Source organism: Zonotrichia leucophrys, unplaced genomic scaffold, assembly GCF_028769735.1.
Source record: "Zonotrichia leucophrys gambelii isolate GWCS_2022_RI unplaced genomic scaffold, RI_Zleu_2.0 Scaffold_345_54933, whole genome shotgun sequence".
NCBI lineage: Eukaryota > Metazoa > Chordata > Aves > Passeriformes > Passerellidae > Zonotrichia > Zonotrichia leucophrys.
In genome coordinates this window covers 28,882-44,931 of record NW_026992550.1, presented here as the reverse complement: position 1 = coordinate 44,931, position 16,050 = coordinate 28,882, and the positions used below count along the sequence as shown (strand labels likewise).

The 16,050-nt window shown below is 51.6% G+C and overlaps 1 protein-coding gene and 1 pseudogene across 1 annotated transcript; one reads left to right on the top strand and one right to left on the bottom strand.

The window, feature by feature from the left end:
• Positions 1–1,084: 1,084 nt before the first annotated feature.
• LOC135441568 (olfactory receptor 14A16-like) lies at positions 1,085–2,017 on the top strand. Its single transcript, XM_064701125.1, has one exon. It carries the CDS (start codon positions 1,085–1,087, stop codon positions 2,015–2,017), a length of 933 nt encoding a protein of 310 aa, XP_064557195.1.
• Positions 2,018–3,312: 1,295 nt separating this feature from the next.
• Positions 3,313–14,836, bottom strand: LOC135441567 (zinc finger protein ZFP2-like; annotated as a pseudogene).
• Positions 14,837–16,050: the final 1,214 nt, after the last annotated feature.

The following is a 16,050-nucleotide window of genomic DNA, read 5'->3' as shown; positions in this document are numbered from 1 at the left end:
AAAAGCACATTTCTCTTGATGAGCAGCTCTTCTGCCAGCCCAGCAGGGCTGGGGCACTGCCTGCAGCCACCCCGGGCACAGCACAGAGGCACAGAGAGCTTCAATCAGTCAGGGCTGGGAAGGTGCTGAGAAGTGCCTGGGGCAGAATCACTGCCAGCCCTTGGCACAGGAACCTCTGGCTGCAGGACAATGCAGCTGCAGCTCCTGGAGCCATCTCCTGAAGCTGGAACATCCCAATGCCTACAGACCCTGTGAGTGCATTCTCTGATTGTCTCTTGTGCAGAGCAGCCAGGGGTGCCCTGGGCTGTCCTGCAGAGCAGGGTCCTGCAGCCCAGGGCACTGTGCTGGGGCAGGGACTCTGCTGCCTGCCAGGGACAGCTCTCAGCCAGCCTTGGCAGCTGCTCCCAGCACTGGGGGACAAGATCTGGGTGGGAGGAGAGAGCTAGAAAGGCTTGGAAGTGTTCTCCTTGTGTGGTGATGATGCTGCATTGTCCAGGACTGCTCTCATCCCGGCATGTACCTGCAGAACATTTTCAAGTAGATTATACAGGGAGCATAGCAAGGCAGGGGCAACAGGAAAGGGGAAGTCCTGCATTTTTAATCTATTGTTTTGGGTTACCTGAATGGGAAATTGACCATAGATATTCCTTTTAGTTCAGCTTGAGGCAAATAAAAAAAAAAAGAAATTATCTCTGATCTAAACAAATCAGGCAGTGACAGAAATCAGCACAGGGCCCCTCCCAGGCAGCATCAGTGTCACTTTTCCAACCTCCTCAGGGTTGCTCTGACGTTGCCATCAGAGCCTGCAGATCCAGAGCTGCCCCTGGGCAGTGCCTGAGCTGGGACCGGTCTGCAGGGCAGAGTTGAGCCCCCAGGGCTGGGCTGGGCTCTGGCAGCACTGGCAGGGCCCATCCCTGGGCACAGGGGAAGCAGCTGCTGGCAAGGACAGCTCCAGGCAGCAGAGCCCTGGGCAGGCAGTGGGGGGAAAGTGCCCCCAAGCTGTGCTGGGACATATAAAGTCCTCTCTAAATGCAACTATTCCATCATTATTTTTCTTACAGATTCCCATGCCAAGATAGTGCAAATGTCCAACAGCAGCTCCATCAGCCACTTCCTCCTGCTGGCATTGGCAGACACGCGGCAGCTGCAGCTCCTGCACTTCTGCCTCTTGCTGGGCATCTCCCTGGCTGCCCTCCTGGGCAACAGCCTCATCATCAGCGCCGTAGCCTGCAGCCACCACCTGCACACGCCCATGTTCTTCTTCCTGCTCAACCTGGCCCTCAGCGACCTGGGCTCCATCTGCACCACTGTCCCCAAAGCCATGCACAATTCCCTCTGGGACACCAGGGACATCTCCTACTCAGGATGTGCTGCCCAAGCCTTTCTGATTTTATTTTTTCTTGCAACAGAGATTTGCCTCCTGACCATCATGTGCTATGACCGCTATGTGTCCATCTGCAAACCCCTGCACTACGGGACCCTCTTGGGCAGCAGAGCTTGTGCCCACATGGCAGCAGCTGCCTGGGCCAGTGCCTTTCTCAATGCTCTCATGCACACAGCCAATACATTTTCCCTTCCCCTGTGCCATGGCAATGCCCTGGGCCAGATCTTCTGTGAAATCCCACAGATCCTCAAACTCTCCTGCTCCAAATCTTACCTTAGGGAATTTGGGCTGCTTGCTGTTAGTGCCTGTTTATCATTTGGTTGTTTTGTGTTCGTTGTTTTCTCCTATGTGCAGATCTTCAGGGCCGTGCTGAGGATCCCCTCTGAGCAGGGACGGCACAAAGCCTTTTCCACCTGCCTCCCTCACCTGGCTGTGGTCTCTCTGTTCTATAGCACTGGCACATTTGCCTACCTGAAGCCCCCCTCCATGTCCTCCCCATCCCTGGATCTGGCCCTGTCAGTTCCGTACTCAGTGGTGCCTCCAGCCCTGAACCCCCTCATCTACAGCCTGAGGAACCAGGAGCTCAAGGCTGCAGTGTGGAGACTGATGACTGGATGCTTCCAGGAACATTAACCTGTTGGCCAGTACTTGCAAATCACTTGTAATAAAAGTAATCTTTGATACTTCTCTTGGTTTCATTTTAGAATTTCATTACCTTTGTTTTACTTTTTTCTTATTGTCCAAAAAGAAATTTCATTGTTTGTTCCATTGGTCATTTTGTTCCTCTCCACTATCCCTGTAACCAAAGACTGTGTCAATGAGGTCTGTCTTCTTGGTGCCTTTAAATGAAATGATGATCTCTCCCAACAAAGTTTTCAGCAGAAAAATGCAGAACTTTTCTGTCCTTTTGTTGCCTTCTCTGGAGCTGCAGCAGCAATGTCTGTGTGCAGAGCTGGGGGCAGATCAGTGCTGGCCCAGCAGCTGTGCCCAGCAGCAGCATTTGGTGTTGCCAGTGCTGCTGCCGTGGCCCTGCCCCGCTGCCCTGGTGGCCCTGGTGTTGCTGCAGGGCCTGAGTGCTCTCGGGGCCGGGCACAGCCCTGGGGGTGGCAGTGCCGGGGCTGCAGCAGGGACAGGCCATGGGCACTGCTGGGGCAGCGCTGACGCCTCAGCCCAGGCCCTGGGGGCTCCAGGCTCTATGCCCAGGCTCTCTCAAGAACATGGCCAGGCCAATGCTCAGCACAGAAAAGCCCCGTGAGCAGCCCCAGGCTGGCCATGGGCAGGCTGGGGGCAAACAGCATGGCTGGGGCTCTGCAAGGGCCCTGGGGCAGATGGGAAAGAGCAGCAGAGCAGGGGCTGATCCATCCCCAGTGCACTGGACAGCCCAGGGCAGCGTCCCAGAGCGTCCTCATGGAGCTGCCAACAACATCCCCCCTCTGCAGCCCTGACCTCTCCCCCAGCTCACACAGGTGCCCCATCCTTGCAGGCACAGACACGGCAGCACTCGCTCAGCAGCCCCTGTTTGCATTGCACAGAGCAGACAGGAGCCACCCCCATGCTGTTGGTGTGGGGACATGAACCTGAGGGAGCACAAATGCCATCAGCCCCTGGGGCCGGCAAGGGCTGGGGGACACCAGGGAAAGCACTCAGCTTTGTCCTGGCCTCTGCAGTCAGCCAGAAGGTTTGTTCCCATCAGCTGGGAGTTTCCTGTGCCACTGCAGATGCTGTTGCTCAGAGCCAGGGCTGCCTGGCAGCCACGCCCAAACTGCCCTGAGCATTTCCTTGCCTTTACCTTTGCTTTCTTTACTTTTCCCTGCTACAAATGTCTTCCTTTTTCTCACCACAGGGGGCTTAGAACTGGACACAACACTCAAGGCACTGTCCAACCAGTGCTGAGCACAGGGGAGGAATCCCTGCCCTGCTCCTACTGGCTACACCATTTCTGATCCAGACCAGGAGCCATTGGCCTTGTTCGCCACCTGGGCACACTGCTGGCTCATGTCCAGCCTGCTGTCTATCAGTCTCTGCAGGTACCTTTCTGCCTGGCTGCTGTCCAGCCACTCTATCCCCAGCCTGTAGTGCTGCAGGGGTTGTTGTGGCCAAAGTGCAGGACCCGACACTTGGACTTGTTAAACCTCACCTTGCTGGATTTGGGCCCTGGATCCGGCCTGTCCAGGGTCCTCTGCAGAGCCCTTCTACCCTCCAGCAGATCAACACTCCCAGGCAACTTGGTGTCACCATGGTTCCATAAGGCCCCAGAGTGTCCCAATGATCTCCATGTTTCCATGAGGCCTCCCAGTGTGGCAATGTCTCTTTGGCTGCATGGGACCCCTTGGTGTCACAAAGTCCTTTGGCTCCTTGGGCCCTGCAGTGTCACAATGGCCCTTGGTCCCCCAAGGCCTTGCAGTGTCACAATGGTCCTTGGTTCCATGAGGTCTGGCAGTGCAGCAATGCTCTACTTGGTTCTACAGTGTCACCATGGCCTCCTGGTCCCAAGGAGCACCACAGTGTCAAACATCTTTCCTTCATTCCATGAGTCTCTGAGGAGCAGCACTGGCCCCTTGGTTCCATGGGGCCCTGCAGTGTCACAATGGCCCCATCCTGACACCAGGTCCTTCTCTGTCACAATGCTCTGCATGGTTCCACAAGGCCCTGCAGGGTCACAGTGGCCTCTTGGTTCCATGAGGCCTCAGAGTGCCACAAGGAATTCCTTGGTGCTGCAGTGTCACACTGATCCTGTAGTGTCACCAGGGACCCTTGGTTTCATGGGGCACCAGACTATCACAATTGTTCATTTAGTTCCCATAGTCCTTGAAATAGAGCAATGGCCCCTTGATTCCATTGTCCCCAGGCTCTCCCAAGGGTCTCCTTTGTTCCACAGTGGCCCAATGGCCCCTTGGTTCTACAAGGCCCCGCAGGGTCACAAAGGGGCCCCTTGATTCCATTGTCCCCAGGCTCAAACAACTACTTCCATGGCTGGTTCCAGAGAATCACAGAATGAGCAAGGTTGGGCATGGAATTCCAGCACACACCTCAGCTCTCTGATGATCCCAGCACCATGCTGGGCCTGTTTCAGGCTGCAGCAGAGCAGATGTTGATGGGACAAGGAGCCCTGCAGGGCTGGCAGGGACCTGCAGCTTGCAAGGTGCTCTGCTCTCCCTCAGGTGCTCTCAGAGAGATCCAATCCCAGCTGGGCACCTCAGGGCACAAGTGGCACTGCCTGTTCATGGGCACACAACTGATATCTGCCTGGAAAAGGGCACAGGTTTTAGTACCTGTTAGTTCCATAATATATAAGCAAATCTTTATTCTCTGGGTCATTTGAGTACTTTTAAGAAATGGCAAAGTTTTCCCACCAGGAACGGGGATTTCTTGGAAGTGTACTGATGGCAGGAGAAGATATACTGATCTTCCCATCACCTTGTGTCATCAATATTCAGCCTAATATTTAATCTCTCTCTTTTCCATCAAGTGTTTCCATCTCTCCTGTTTAAATGGCTCTGTCTAAGGACATCTCTTCAGAGGGATCTCCAGAGGGATCTCTGACTTTCCAACTGCTCACAGATTTTCTCCTCCAGATGTTATCTGGATGTTCAAGGGCCTCTCAGCTGACTGATTTCATGGTTTGAGCTCCAAGCAGTTGTCCCATCTTTCTGATGTTCAAATAAATATTAGTCAACATCATCCTGAGGGTCTTTAACACAGAATTCCCTATTATTATGTCTTTGTCAAAAACTCTTCCTGTACAGAAATTCCTTGGGGATGGGGGACATGTCAGATGCTGCTGGGACATCCCAGAGAGCTGAGAAAAGAGCTGTGATGGTTATTAAACTGTTCAAATGTCCAACTTCTGTTTGTTGACAAGAAACCTTTCTGTGCCTCTGAGTGTCACCAGGCCCTGAACCCAAAGGACACAAACCTGATGAGTTGTGGTTCCCACTGCAGGGGCTGCACTTGGACCTTGGCTCTGCACAGGAGAGCTCTTCATCCCCTTTCTCTCTTTTCCTCCCTCTGGGCATGGAGGGAGATCCTGAATTCAGCCTGTGACTCGTGTGTGCAAAGACCAAATCTGGGCAGAATTGGGGCAGGGAGGGTTAGGGGGCACCTTGGGATCTGTGCTGGGCACAGAAGGTGTTTTCCATTGCTCTGAGACTGTCTGCTGTAGAAAGTGGATTTAATATCCAGCAGAGAAATGACTTTTGCGTTTGATGGAGCTGTGTGTTCCCTTGGCTTTGTTGGCTGACAGGAAATGAACATCCCTCTGTGTCTTGGGCAGCTCCTTCTCCAAGGAAAGCAGGTGGGATTTGGAGCCAAGGAGCTGAAAGCTGCAGGTGCAGCCTGAGCTGGAGGGAGCTCAGATTTGCACAAGGCTGCTCTGAGTGCCAGGGCTTGGATGGGGGAAATGGTGGGGTGGGGGTAGGGACAGAGTCTGATTGATTGTCAGCTATGAAGGATCATGATTTCCATATCTATTCAAACTGCATGAGGTGATACTTGGATTCAGTGTCAATTGGAGATTGCTATTAACAAGGGGAAAAAAAAAAAACCTAACAGGACCTAAAAAAATGTTTTCTTACTGTCTTTTATAATAGAACATATTCAGTTGAATGCACTTTTGAAATCTCTGTCAGTAACTACAAAGGATTAGGAAACTGAAATCAAATGATTCCCAGAGGCTTTGGTTGTTAAGGTGTTCTGAATGCTAATGAGCCCTGGGACACTGAATTCCTGCACTGAAGAGCTGAAGGCTGAACAAGCCTCTGCAGCAGGAAAATTCAGCAGCAGCCTCCAAGGTGCTGAGGATGTCAGCAGCCCCCACTGAGGCCATCCCTGCCCAGAGACCGTGGGGGAATGGGCAGACAAGGAGAGCGTCCCTGGGGCTGGGGCAGCACAACTCAGAGGCACCAGCGGCTCCAGCTGGGCAATGGAGTGTGGAATGTGGCTGGGAAAGCCCTGCCTGGGCTGGGCCAAGCAGGACACACAAGTCCTGACCCCTAAACGCCGAACAACTCTCTCAAGGAGACATTTAAAAAGAATTACAATTGCTTGTGTGCTGTGAGTTGGACTCCCTAGAGATATACGAACTGGAGATTCTCAGGAACTCAAAACAACAAAACAGCCTTTACTGGCAACTTTAGAAAATCAGAGAAACTTTGGCAAAATGTTTTTTATGACACTGTAGTGCTTTTCGTTTATTAATTATAGATCTTTCTAATCTTGAGATTTCTTAATTAATGTACTGATGAATATGTTGGGTTTTAGTGCTGGTTAATTATTTATGTATTTATCTTGTTGCGAGATAGGATTACAAGAAAGGTATAGTAGGCTTAAAAATTTAAAAGGGTATAAATAAAAATTTATTAAAAGTAAAATTAAATAAAAGGTATTAAGAATTAAAATAAATTTTTTAGAATACTTTTTTTTTCTTTACTTTTTTTCATTTTACTGAAAATGTAAAGAAACTAAACTAAACATTTCTAGTCAGTTCACTATTTCTAGAATCGACTTTTTTAGTTTACTGTGGGGAGAAGTTTTTCTTGTTAAGTTTATGGAGATTTTTTTAAAAGAGGGAAAAATAGGTTGTTTTTTGTTCTTAGTTTTGTCATGGATAACAGTTGTCTGGGGATCTTTGTTATTGTGATTTTTTTTATTGCTACAAGCTTTTTTACAGCTTGTTGATGGGTCATGTCAACTTAAGGGGTATTGTTTTAAAGATGAGCTGTTTAAAGCTAAATGTTTTTATTATTTTCTTTTAAAATTAGTTTTATCTCTGACAATAGAGATCTTCTCTTGGGGATACTGGATGACAGTTTTTTCCCCCTGTTTAAACTTTTTGTAAAATTGCAGTTATTTTAACATTTATTTATTTAACATGCAGGTTTTTCTTTGATTAATTTGAAATATTTTGATTAATTTGAATTTTTTTATAGTTTTATGTGTTATAAAGAAAAAGAGTTTTTTTCTATATAGTTTATAAGAAGATTTTAGTTTTAAGATTAAGGTGTTTTTTCTTCTTTATTGGGGGAGGGATTTAACTTTTCACTGAATTTTATGGTTTTATTGGGGTTTTTTAATATATATATATTTTTTTTTTTTTGGTTGAGGGAGGATTGAAGTATTGAAAGTATTTACACCTGATCCGCTGATAACTTGTGGGGGAAGTTGTGGTTGAGTTGTATTAGGATTGCTTTTATGACTGCTTTGGGGCTTTTTATTGTTTTTAATATTAGTTGTAGGGTTATTTTGTATGGGTTGTAGGTTGTAGGAGTTTTTAGTTTTAATTGTGTTGGAGAAGGGGACTTGATGGTAAGATTTTAATTGCTGTGGCCAGCTTTGTTCTGGTTTGGGTTTTGTAGCCTCTTTTGTTTTCCTGTTTGGGAGTTGTTGGATTTGGTTTGCTTAGAATGGGGGCTGATGGGGAAGGTGGCCTGCAGATGGGGGAAGGGGCTCGGCCCATGGCAGAGTTGCTGGGTTCGGTTTGGTTTGGTTTGGTTGGGTTTGGTTGAGATCAGGGCCAGGGCCAGGGCCAGGGCCCACTGCTTCTTTGTTGACTGGAAAAGAAAGAGGAGGTTCCTGAGTTTTTTCATCTTTTCACAGAGGCGTGTTCAGTATCTCAGTGGTTTAACAGACTGTCAGTTACACAAAAAGTTTTGTATTACTTTTAAAAATACTTCACATGTCAAACTACAACAGACATTCAATCAACAAAAAACACTTCTCAAAGCATTAACTTCGCCCATTCAACTTCAAAAATTCTAAGCCTGTTCAATTTCATGTTGATCAAAATTTGAAAGAGCACAGAAACTGAAGAAGAAGACACAGAAAGAGAGCAAGGCAAAAAAGATACAGAGGAGCACACACAAAGCTACCAACTCTTGGATTCCAGCACTGTTCAAATGGAAATTCCATGAGGAGGTAGGGTCAAGATGTGTGCTTGCTTTGTGGTCAGCCTTCAATACCCCTTGGTCTCCCTGGGCCCTTCCCCTCAGGTGGGCCTTGGGCTCATTTGGTCCCTCAGGAGCTGGGCTGGGGCTGCAGAGGTGGCTGTGGAGCATTGCCTGTGCTGTGCCAGGGACTGGCAGACACTGCTGGGCTGGGATAGAGGCTCTGGGGGGATTGGGGTTCCAGGGCAGGGCAAGGCTGGACCTGCTCCTTCCTCCCCCCACACACAAAATGTTTCCAGCCAACAATCTCCTCCAGTCTGTCACAACAGGGAATGTTGGGAATGTTGGAGGTGAAATCCCAATTCTGGCCATGGGTACCTGGACTAGAAGGACAATTCTTTTCCACAGGAATAAACATCCCAGTTCTTGGTTCATTTCTGGTTTGATTGCCTGGATTTTGTTTTGTTTTGTTGCTGCTTTTTTTCCCTGGTGTGCCTGAAGTGTCCGGTCAGGAGCAGAGTGACTCTTGCCAAGGAACTTTGTGCTGCTGTCCCTTAATATTCAATCTGGTTTTGGCTGATCCCTTGCTGGGGATTTTTTCAGCGCTCTCAAGCCCTCATTGGTAGCAGGGTGAAGGAGCCCTGGCCCAGGCTCTGGCCCTGGGGGACACGGGGACGCTGCCGGGGGGTCCCTGTCCCCCTGTGCCACCCCCAGGGCCCCGGCCCCCCGTCCCCGTGTCAGGCTCTGGGGTCGATCTCCAGGAACATCCTCTGGGGGAGGCTGCAGGGCCGGGGGTGGGGGGACCCGGGGGGACCCGGGGGGACAGGGGACCCCGCTGTGCACGAGTAGGGTTGGACTGCTCTGGGGGGAACTGTGAGGGGGGCCGGGGCAGAGTGACCTCCCCAGTGACCTCACACAGCCCCTGTGATGTCACATGGCCCCTAGGATGTCATACAGCCCATATGATGTCATACAACCACTTGTGATGTCACACAGCCTCCTGGGATGTCACATACCTATCTCTGTGATATCATATCTCCCCTGTGACATCACAACGCCCACCTTGATGTCACATGGACATATCTGTGATGTCACACTGCCTCTGTGATGGCGAAAAGCCTCCTGAGATGACACAAAGCCCATGTGATGTCACAGAGCCAACTCTATGATGTCACCCTGTGATTTCATACAACAGTGCTGTTTATGTCACAGAAGACTGCTATGCCACAAAGTTACCCTGTGATGTCACAGCCTGCCCTATGATGTTACACAGTCACCTGGTGATGTTACAACCCACTCTCTGATGCCACAGAGCCACACTCTATGATGGCAGAGTCTGCTCTATGGCCTCACACCCTCCTCTGTGACATCACAGCCAGCTCTGTGATCTCATAGAACACTCAAGAACTCAGTTACATTGAAACACTGAAGTTTCTTGTATTTGAAGAGATTTCTGTCAGGGACACAAGTGAGAAAGTGTCCCCAGGTTCCAGTTAGAGCAGAACACTGGAGGCAGTGATGGTAGGTGGGGACAAGCAAGGCAAAGGTGTCTCTGGTGTTAAGCAAAGCTGGATGTGTTTGAGGAATGCAAAGGGCCAAGGCCTGAGCCCCAGCCCCTGGCCAGGCAGATCCTGTCCCCTCCCTCCTTGCTCAGGGCTCTTCCCGAGATGGGCACTGGCATGTGGGGATGTGCAATGGCAAGGGCAGGAGCATGGGGCGGCCCCTGCCAGGCTGCTGAGCAGGGACAAGGAGGCAATGAGGCCCCAGGCCTGCAAGGGTCACTTGTCTCCTGCTCCTGCCTCAGGCCCAGGCCCAGCAGCCATGGCCAAAGTGCTGCCCAAGTTGGCTCTGGCAGGGCTGTCTTGCAGCTGCTGCCCATCCCTGTGCCCTGTGCAGCCCAGGCTGTGCCACCGTGTCCCTGCCCTGCGCCTCTGTCCCTGCAGGCTGTCGGCATCCCCCGTCTGCCCCACCTGGCTGGGCCCTTCCTTTGCTGACAGCTCTGCCTCCTGCCTGCCTCTGCCTGCACACACAAAGCCTTGGGCTGCTCCAGGCTCATGCTTGGGGCCGTGCTGCACCACAGCCCTGCCCTGCCAGGGAAATTCCTTTCTCTTGGTGCCAGTCTGGGCCTCCCCAGCTGCCCTTGGTGCTATTATGTCTTCTTCAGGCTCATTCCTACTATGAAGAAAAAGCTCCAGACTCTCTGAAACCACCCTTCCATCCCTCCCAGGCTATTCCTGTTTAGTCCTCAGTCTCTACCCCACTGACCCCGGAGCTATCAGCCTCTCCCTAGTGCTTATCTGATGAGGCCTGCAAACCCCATCTTGGGAGATTTTTGGGTCCTCTCCAAGACCTAGGAAAATGGAAAAATAGTGATTAAAGGATTTTTCTCCTAAATGTTTCCTTGACAGAACAAGGGTCAATATCTTTAAAATGAATGAGGGTGGATTTACATTTGGTAGAAGGAGGAAATCTTTTGTAGTTATGAGAAAGGCACAAAGCTGCAAGTGAATTTCCAGAGAAAGGGATGCCCCATCACAGGAACTGTCTAAGATCAGGACAATTTGTGCAGCCTGACCCAGTGAAACCTTCTCATCTTCAGGGACAGAATTCCTGGTGTGTGGGTTCTCTGATGTGTTGGGTGCCCTCACAATGCTTCTGGCCAGAATGTCTGCTGAGGGCAGCCAGACTGCTGCAGGGGCAGTGACCTCACAGCCATCACCATGGCAGCCCTGTCCCCTGGGCCTGGCTCTGCCCTTTCCTCTGCCCCTCCATTGGCTCTGCTGGCATGAAGAGTTTTGTCATTAATATCTTGTCCCCAGGGTGCTGGGGCCAATGGCTTCCCAGTCAGGCTCCTGGAGCAGAAGTGGCTTTTCAGAGCCCAGCCAGGAATGAGCCCTGGGGCAGCAGCTCTGCAGTGGTGGCAACAGGCCGGGCTGCCAAGGGAGGCTTCTGGCCATGCCCTGCAAGCAGCTGCTGCTGCCAAGGTGCCTTTGGTGCCTCAGGCTCTCCCTGGCACAGCTCCCAGCACGGCACTCTGCCCTTGTGCCCGAGCCCTTCCCTGTGCTGGGGCTGGCCTGGGGCTTTTCCTGCAGCGGGACCTGCCCTGCTCAGGGCACAGGAAAGGCAGTTCCTGCTGGAGCAGGAGGCTCTGACTGCAATGGGCTCCAACAACTCCAGCGAGGCCCTGTTGACTTCAAAACTGCTTCCTAATGCACTATATTCTAATAATTGTTATAGCTCCTGATCTGTGGAGTAAATTACTGTGCTAGTGATCTTTCCATCTGATCATGATCAGAATAAGCCAGAGACATATTTATATAAATGTATCTAGTATTCTATCATTAATCCTGCGGGACAAATTTTGTTGAAGTTGAATTCCACCTGTTCAATCTTTTACACCTTTGACAAAGTCTGGGGCTGGGATTGGATCCAGCCACTCCCAGTCTCCTCTCTTAGAAGGAATTTTAGAAGTCTACGGGCCTTGCAGGTGTTTGAGGAACCATGGTGGCTACGGGGTGTCATTTCTTCACCTCATGACTCAGCAGGTGTTTCTCCAATAAAGAAACAAAGCTTTTGCCTGAAGCTCCCACTGTGCCCATGATAGGAACCCCTGTGAGTGTCTGGGACATCCCAGCTCTTTGGCAGCCTGGGGACGCCTGGGATGTCACCATGGAGCCCCCGTCAGTGCCTGTGACAGATTGATGCCTTTGCAGCCCAAGGTCCCCTGGGATGTCACCATGGAATGGCTGTGACTGCCTCTGACCACAGGGCTCTTTACCATCCCCAGAAAGCCCTGGGAGGTGTCCATGGAGCCCCTGTCTGTGCCTGTGACATTCCAGCTCTGGAACACCCTGGAGACTCTTGGAATGTCCCCATGGAACCTCTCTGAGGGCCTGTGAGAAATCTGATCCTTAGCAGGCAACCATCACCAGCCCCCTATTGCTCTGGTCAGTTTCCATAGCAACTGCCACCAGGCCCCTGTTGCTATGGTCAGTATCCATGGCAACCATCACTAGCCCCTGTTGCTATGCTCAGTCCCTTGGCAGCTCCATGGTGACCCCATGCCAGGGGTGGTAGCCATGGACACCAGATCAGGCCTGCAGCCACAGCCCGTTGCCATGGCAACCATTGGCAGCCCCATCCCCAGGCTCATGGGATCCCGGAACCACAGAATTGGCTGAGCTGGGAGGGACCCATCAGGATCCTCCAGTCCAACTGCTGGCCCTGCACAGGACACCCCAACAATGCCAGCCTGGGCCTGGCAGCGCTGTCCAAACGCTGCTGCAGCTCAGAGAGCCCTGGAGCTGGGACCCTTCCCTGGGGAGCCTGGGCAGGGCCCCAGCAGCCTCTGGGCAAAAACCTTTTCCTGACATCCAACCTGAGCCTGCCCCGACTCTGCTGCAGCCGTTCCCTCCACTCCTGTCCCTAGGCCCCAGAGGGAAGAGGTTCCCACAGCCCCAGCCAGGGACCCGTTCCCAAGGCTGTTGCCAAGGCCACCAGGGCTGGGACCAGCTGAGATGCTCGGTTTCCATGGGCCGGGGTTCAGGAATGGGATTCCCCAATTTTCTGCTCCCACTAAAACCACCCTGCCCTCGCTGCCCTCCCACCTCCAATGGAAAGCACAAAAGGCAAAGATCCCGGGCTGGGATAAGAACGATTTATTGGGAACAGCAACAAAATAAGGAACAAATGGAACAGAAATAATATTGATAACAGAAGGGATAAGAAAAACTATTTACAGGGAAAACTAAACACAATTCACTGGGTCTGCCTGGCCACAATTTCCCCTGCCTGGAATATTCACCCTTCTCTTCAGAGAGAGTCCCTTTCCTGCCCCCAGCAATGACCTGAGGTGGGAGTAAATGTAATGACAGGGCCATGGCCAGGCCCTCATGTTCTTCCATCCCACATCATATCATTGGCAGGGGCAGGAAAAGGTACAGCTGTCTTCCCAGCATGGATCACAGGGAAAATGGGTTCCTAGGGCTCTTCCCAACGTGGGTTCTCCCATGGGGGATAAAGCTGGAGCAGTGCATGAACTCTTCCTGCAGTTGGGGCATGTGCAGGATTTTTTTTACTGGTGACTCCGTTGGTGTCTGGTCAAATGAGAGCTGCTGGTGAAGCTCTTCCCACACTGGGGACACTCGTAGGGCCTCTCCCCAGTGTGGATGCGCCGGTGGGTGACGAGTGTGGAGTTGTGCTTGAAGCCCTTCCCGCAGTCAGGGCAGCGGAAGGGCCTCTCAACCGTGTGAATCCGCTGGTGCTGGACGAGATGAGAACTGGTGTGAAACTTCTTCTGACACTCAGGGCACTTGTAGGGCTTCTCCCCAGTGTGGGTCATTTGGTGGATGATCAGTTGGGGCCTCCTACTAAAGGTCATCCCACATTCCCCACACTTATATGGCCTTTCCCCAGTGTGGATCCTCTGGTGGCAGCTCAAGAGAGACTTCAGACTGAAGCTCTTCCCACATGCCCCACATTCATAGGGCCGTTCTCTGGTGTGGGTCTTCTGGTGGGATATCAGGTTAGAGTTCTGGCTAAAGCTCATCCCATATTCCCCACACTCGTAGGGCCTCTCCCCAGTGTGGGTCCGCTTGTGCCTGATGAGGTGGAAGTTGCGCTTGAAGCCCTTCCCGCAGCTAGGGCAGAGGAAGGGTCTCTCATCCGTGTGAATCCGCTCATGCAGGAGGAGATCAGACCTGGTGTGAAACCTCTTCTGACACTCAGGACACTCGTAGGGCCTCTCCCTAGTGTGGATGCGCCGGTGGCTGACGAGGGTGTAGTTGTGCTTGAAGCCTTTTCCACACTCAGGGCAGCAGAAGGGCCTCTCATCTGTGTGAATCTGCTGATGCTGGAGGAGACTGGAGCTGGTCTGAAACCTCTTCTGACACTGGGCACACTCGTAGGGCTTCTCCCCAGTGTGGATGCGTTGGTGGGTGATGAGGTCGGAGCTGCAGCTGAAGCCCTTCCCACACTCACCACACTCATAGGGCCATTCCCCAGTGTGGATCATCTGGTGGCACATCAGGGTGCTGCTCTGCCTGAAGCTCTTCCCACACTCCAAGCAATTGTAGGGCTTCTTCTGATCATGAAGCTGCTCATGGACCACCAGCTCTGAGCTTTGGCTGAAGCTCTGTCCACCTTCATGGCTCAGGGAGGGTCTTTCCTCCTGAGAGCACCCTGGACTGGCCTTGGAGCCCCTCTTCCTGTGGGATCTCTGAGGCATTTCCTCCCAGTTGGAATTCTGCACCGTGGCACTGCTCAAAATGGCCTCTTCCACAAGGTTCTGTTGGGGGAATTTGTCCTTCTTGGTCTCCATCATCAGCTTCCTCTCTGGGGGAGGAAAGACAAGGAGAGGATGGGATTTGCCTCTGAGCCAGAGGGAAGGAGAAGGAGATCCCCCCAGTGCATCCCTGGTAGGATGGTGTTGGCAGCAGGGTTGTCCTGCAGCTGGGGGCTGTGCTGGGCTGGGAGATGGAGCAGGAGAGAGGGGGAAAGGGGCACTGACTTCCTCCTCACCTGCCTGGGTGTCCTGGGGCATCTTCCTCTTCCTTGCAGTCTCTCCCTCCATCTGGCTAAGTTTTAGGAATGGGAAATCCTGTTCTGGGAGGAAAACAAGGAATGAGCGCACTAAATTTTGCACCGGATTGAAGGCAAACCTGGGGGGAGTCTAAGCCAGAATTCCAATTAAAAAACAAAATTAGTATCAAGGCAATGATACAGAAACACTGCCTTAAACTGACAGAGTCAGGATATAACCTGACACCCTGTTGGTCAGGGTGATGGCAGCAGTCCCATTAAATGGTGGCTGTAGTCCTGTTGGAGAGATGAACGTGGTTCTGTCAAAACAGTGATGCTGTAGAAGGGTCTGGTCTTCCTCTCAATGTCCAGTGGTGGTTATGGAGCTCTTGTCCTCTGGGAATCCAGTAGGCAAGCTGCTCCTGGTGTTGCTAGAATCAGCTTATATCCAGGTATAAATGCTTGGTTCCTCCCCCTGAGTGGAGCATCCCACAATGGGATGATGGAATTTTATCAGTCCTGCAGTGACACTCAATGGCCCATTCACAGAAGCTATCTCCCCTGGAGGGCGTTATCAGGGCTGAGTCATGGAAGAGATAAAGAACACTGCCCCACCTGTTTATAGCAGTTGATGAAGATGGGGATTGAAAACATGCATTTGGTTACATCTTGCATGGCAACCTTGTCCTGGTTTAGGGCAAATTTGTTAAAGAATCTGCAAAGGAGGGCCCCTCCAGAAAGCGAAACCCACACGGCCCCTCCCCCCTACCGGTTCGGGAAAAAATTCCTCGGAGAGAGGTGGAAAGAACCTGTTTATTTGACTGGCCCCGCACCCCCCAGCACACAAAATGAACAATACCCGATGACACCGCTCTGAGAAAGATGGCAAAATCAGAAAGTCTCTTTCGGGGGTGGTTGCTCTGTTCTCAGTCCCTCCGGCGCTGGACCAGCTGCTGCAGCCGAAACTTCGGTGTTCCCGGGTCCCAGTCCGGAGCAGGTTCGAGGTGGTCACAGAAACAGGAGAGGAGAAACAGTCCAGGAAGCAATGTGGACTGTTTAGCTAGAACTAGGTAATAAGCAGAGGGAGAAAGCAGAGCAGAAGCAAGAGCAGAAAAAGAGAGCAAGCAAAAGCAGCAAGCTGAAGCTGGAATTGAAAAAACAGCCTTATGTACCACTTTTCTCTGTGTCCCTGATAAGAGAAACCCAAACAAAACTTCCACTCTTCAGAGCCGGTCTTAAAGGCATAGAACAGATGAATGGGGATAT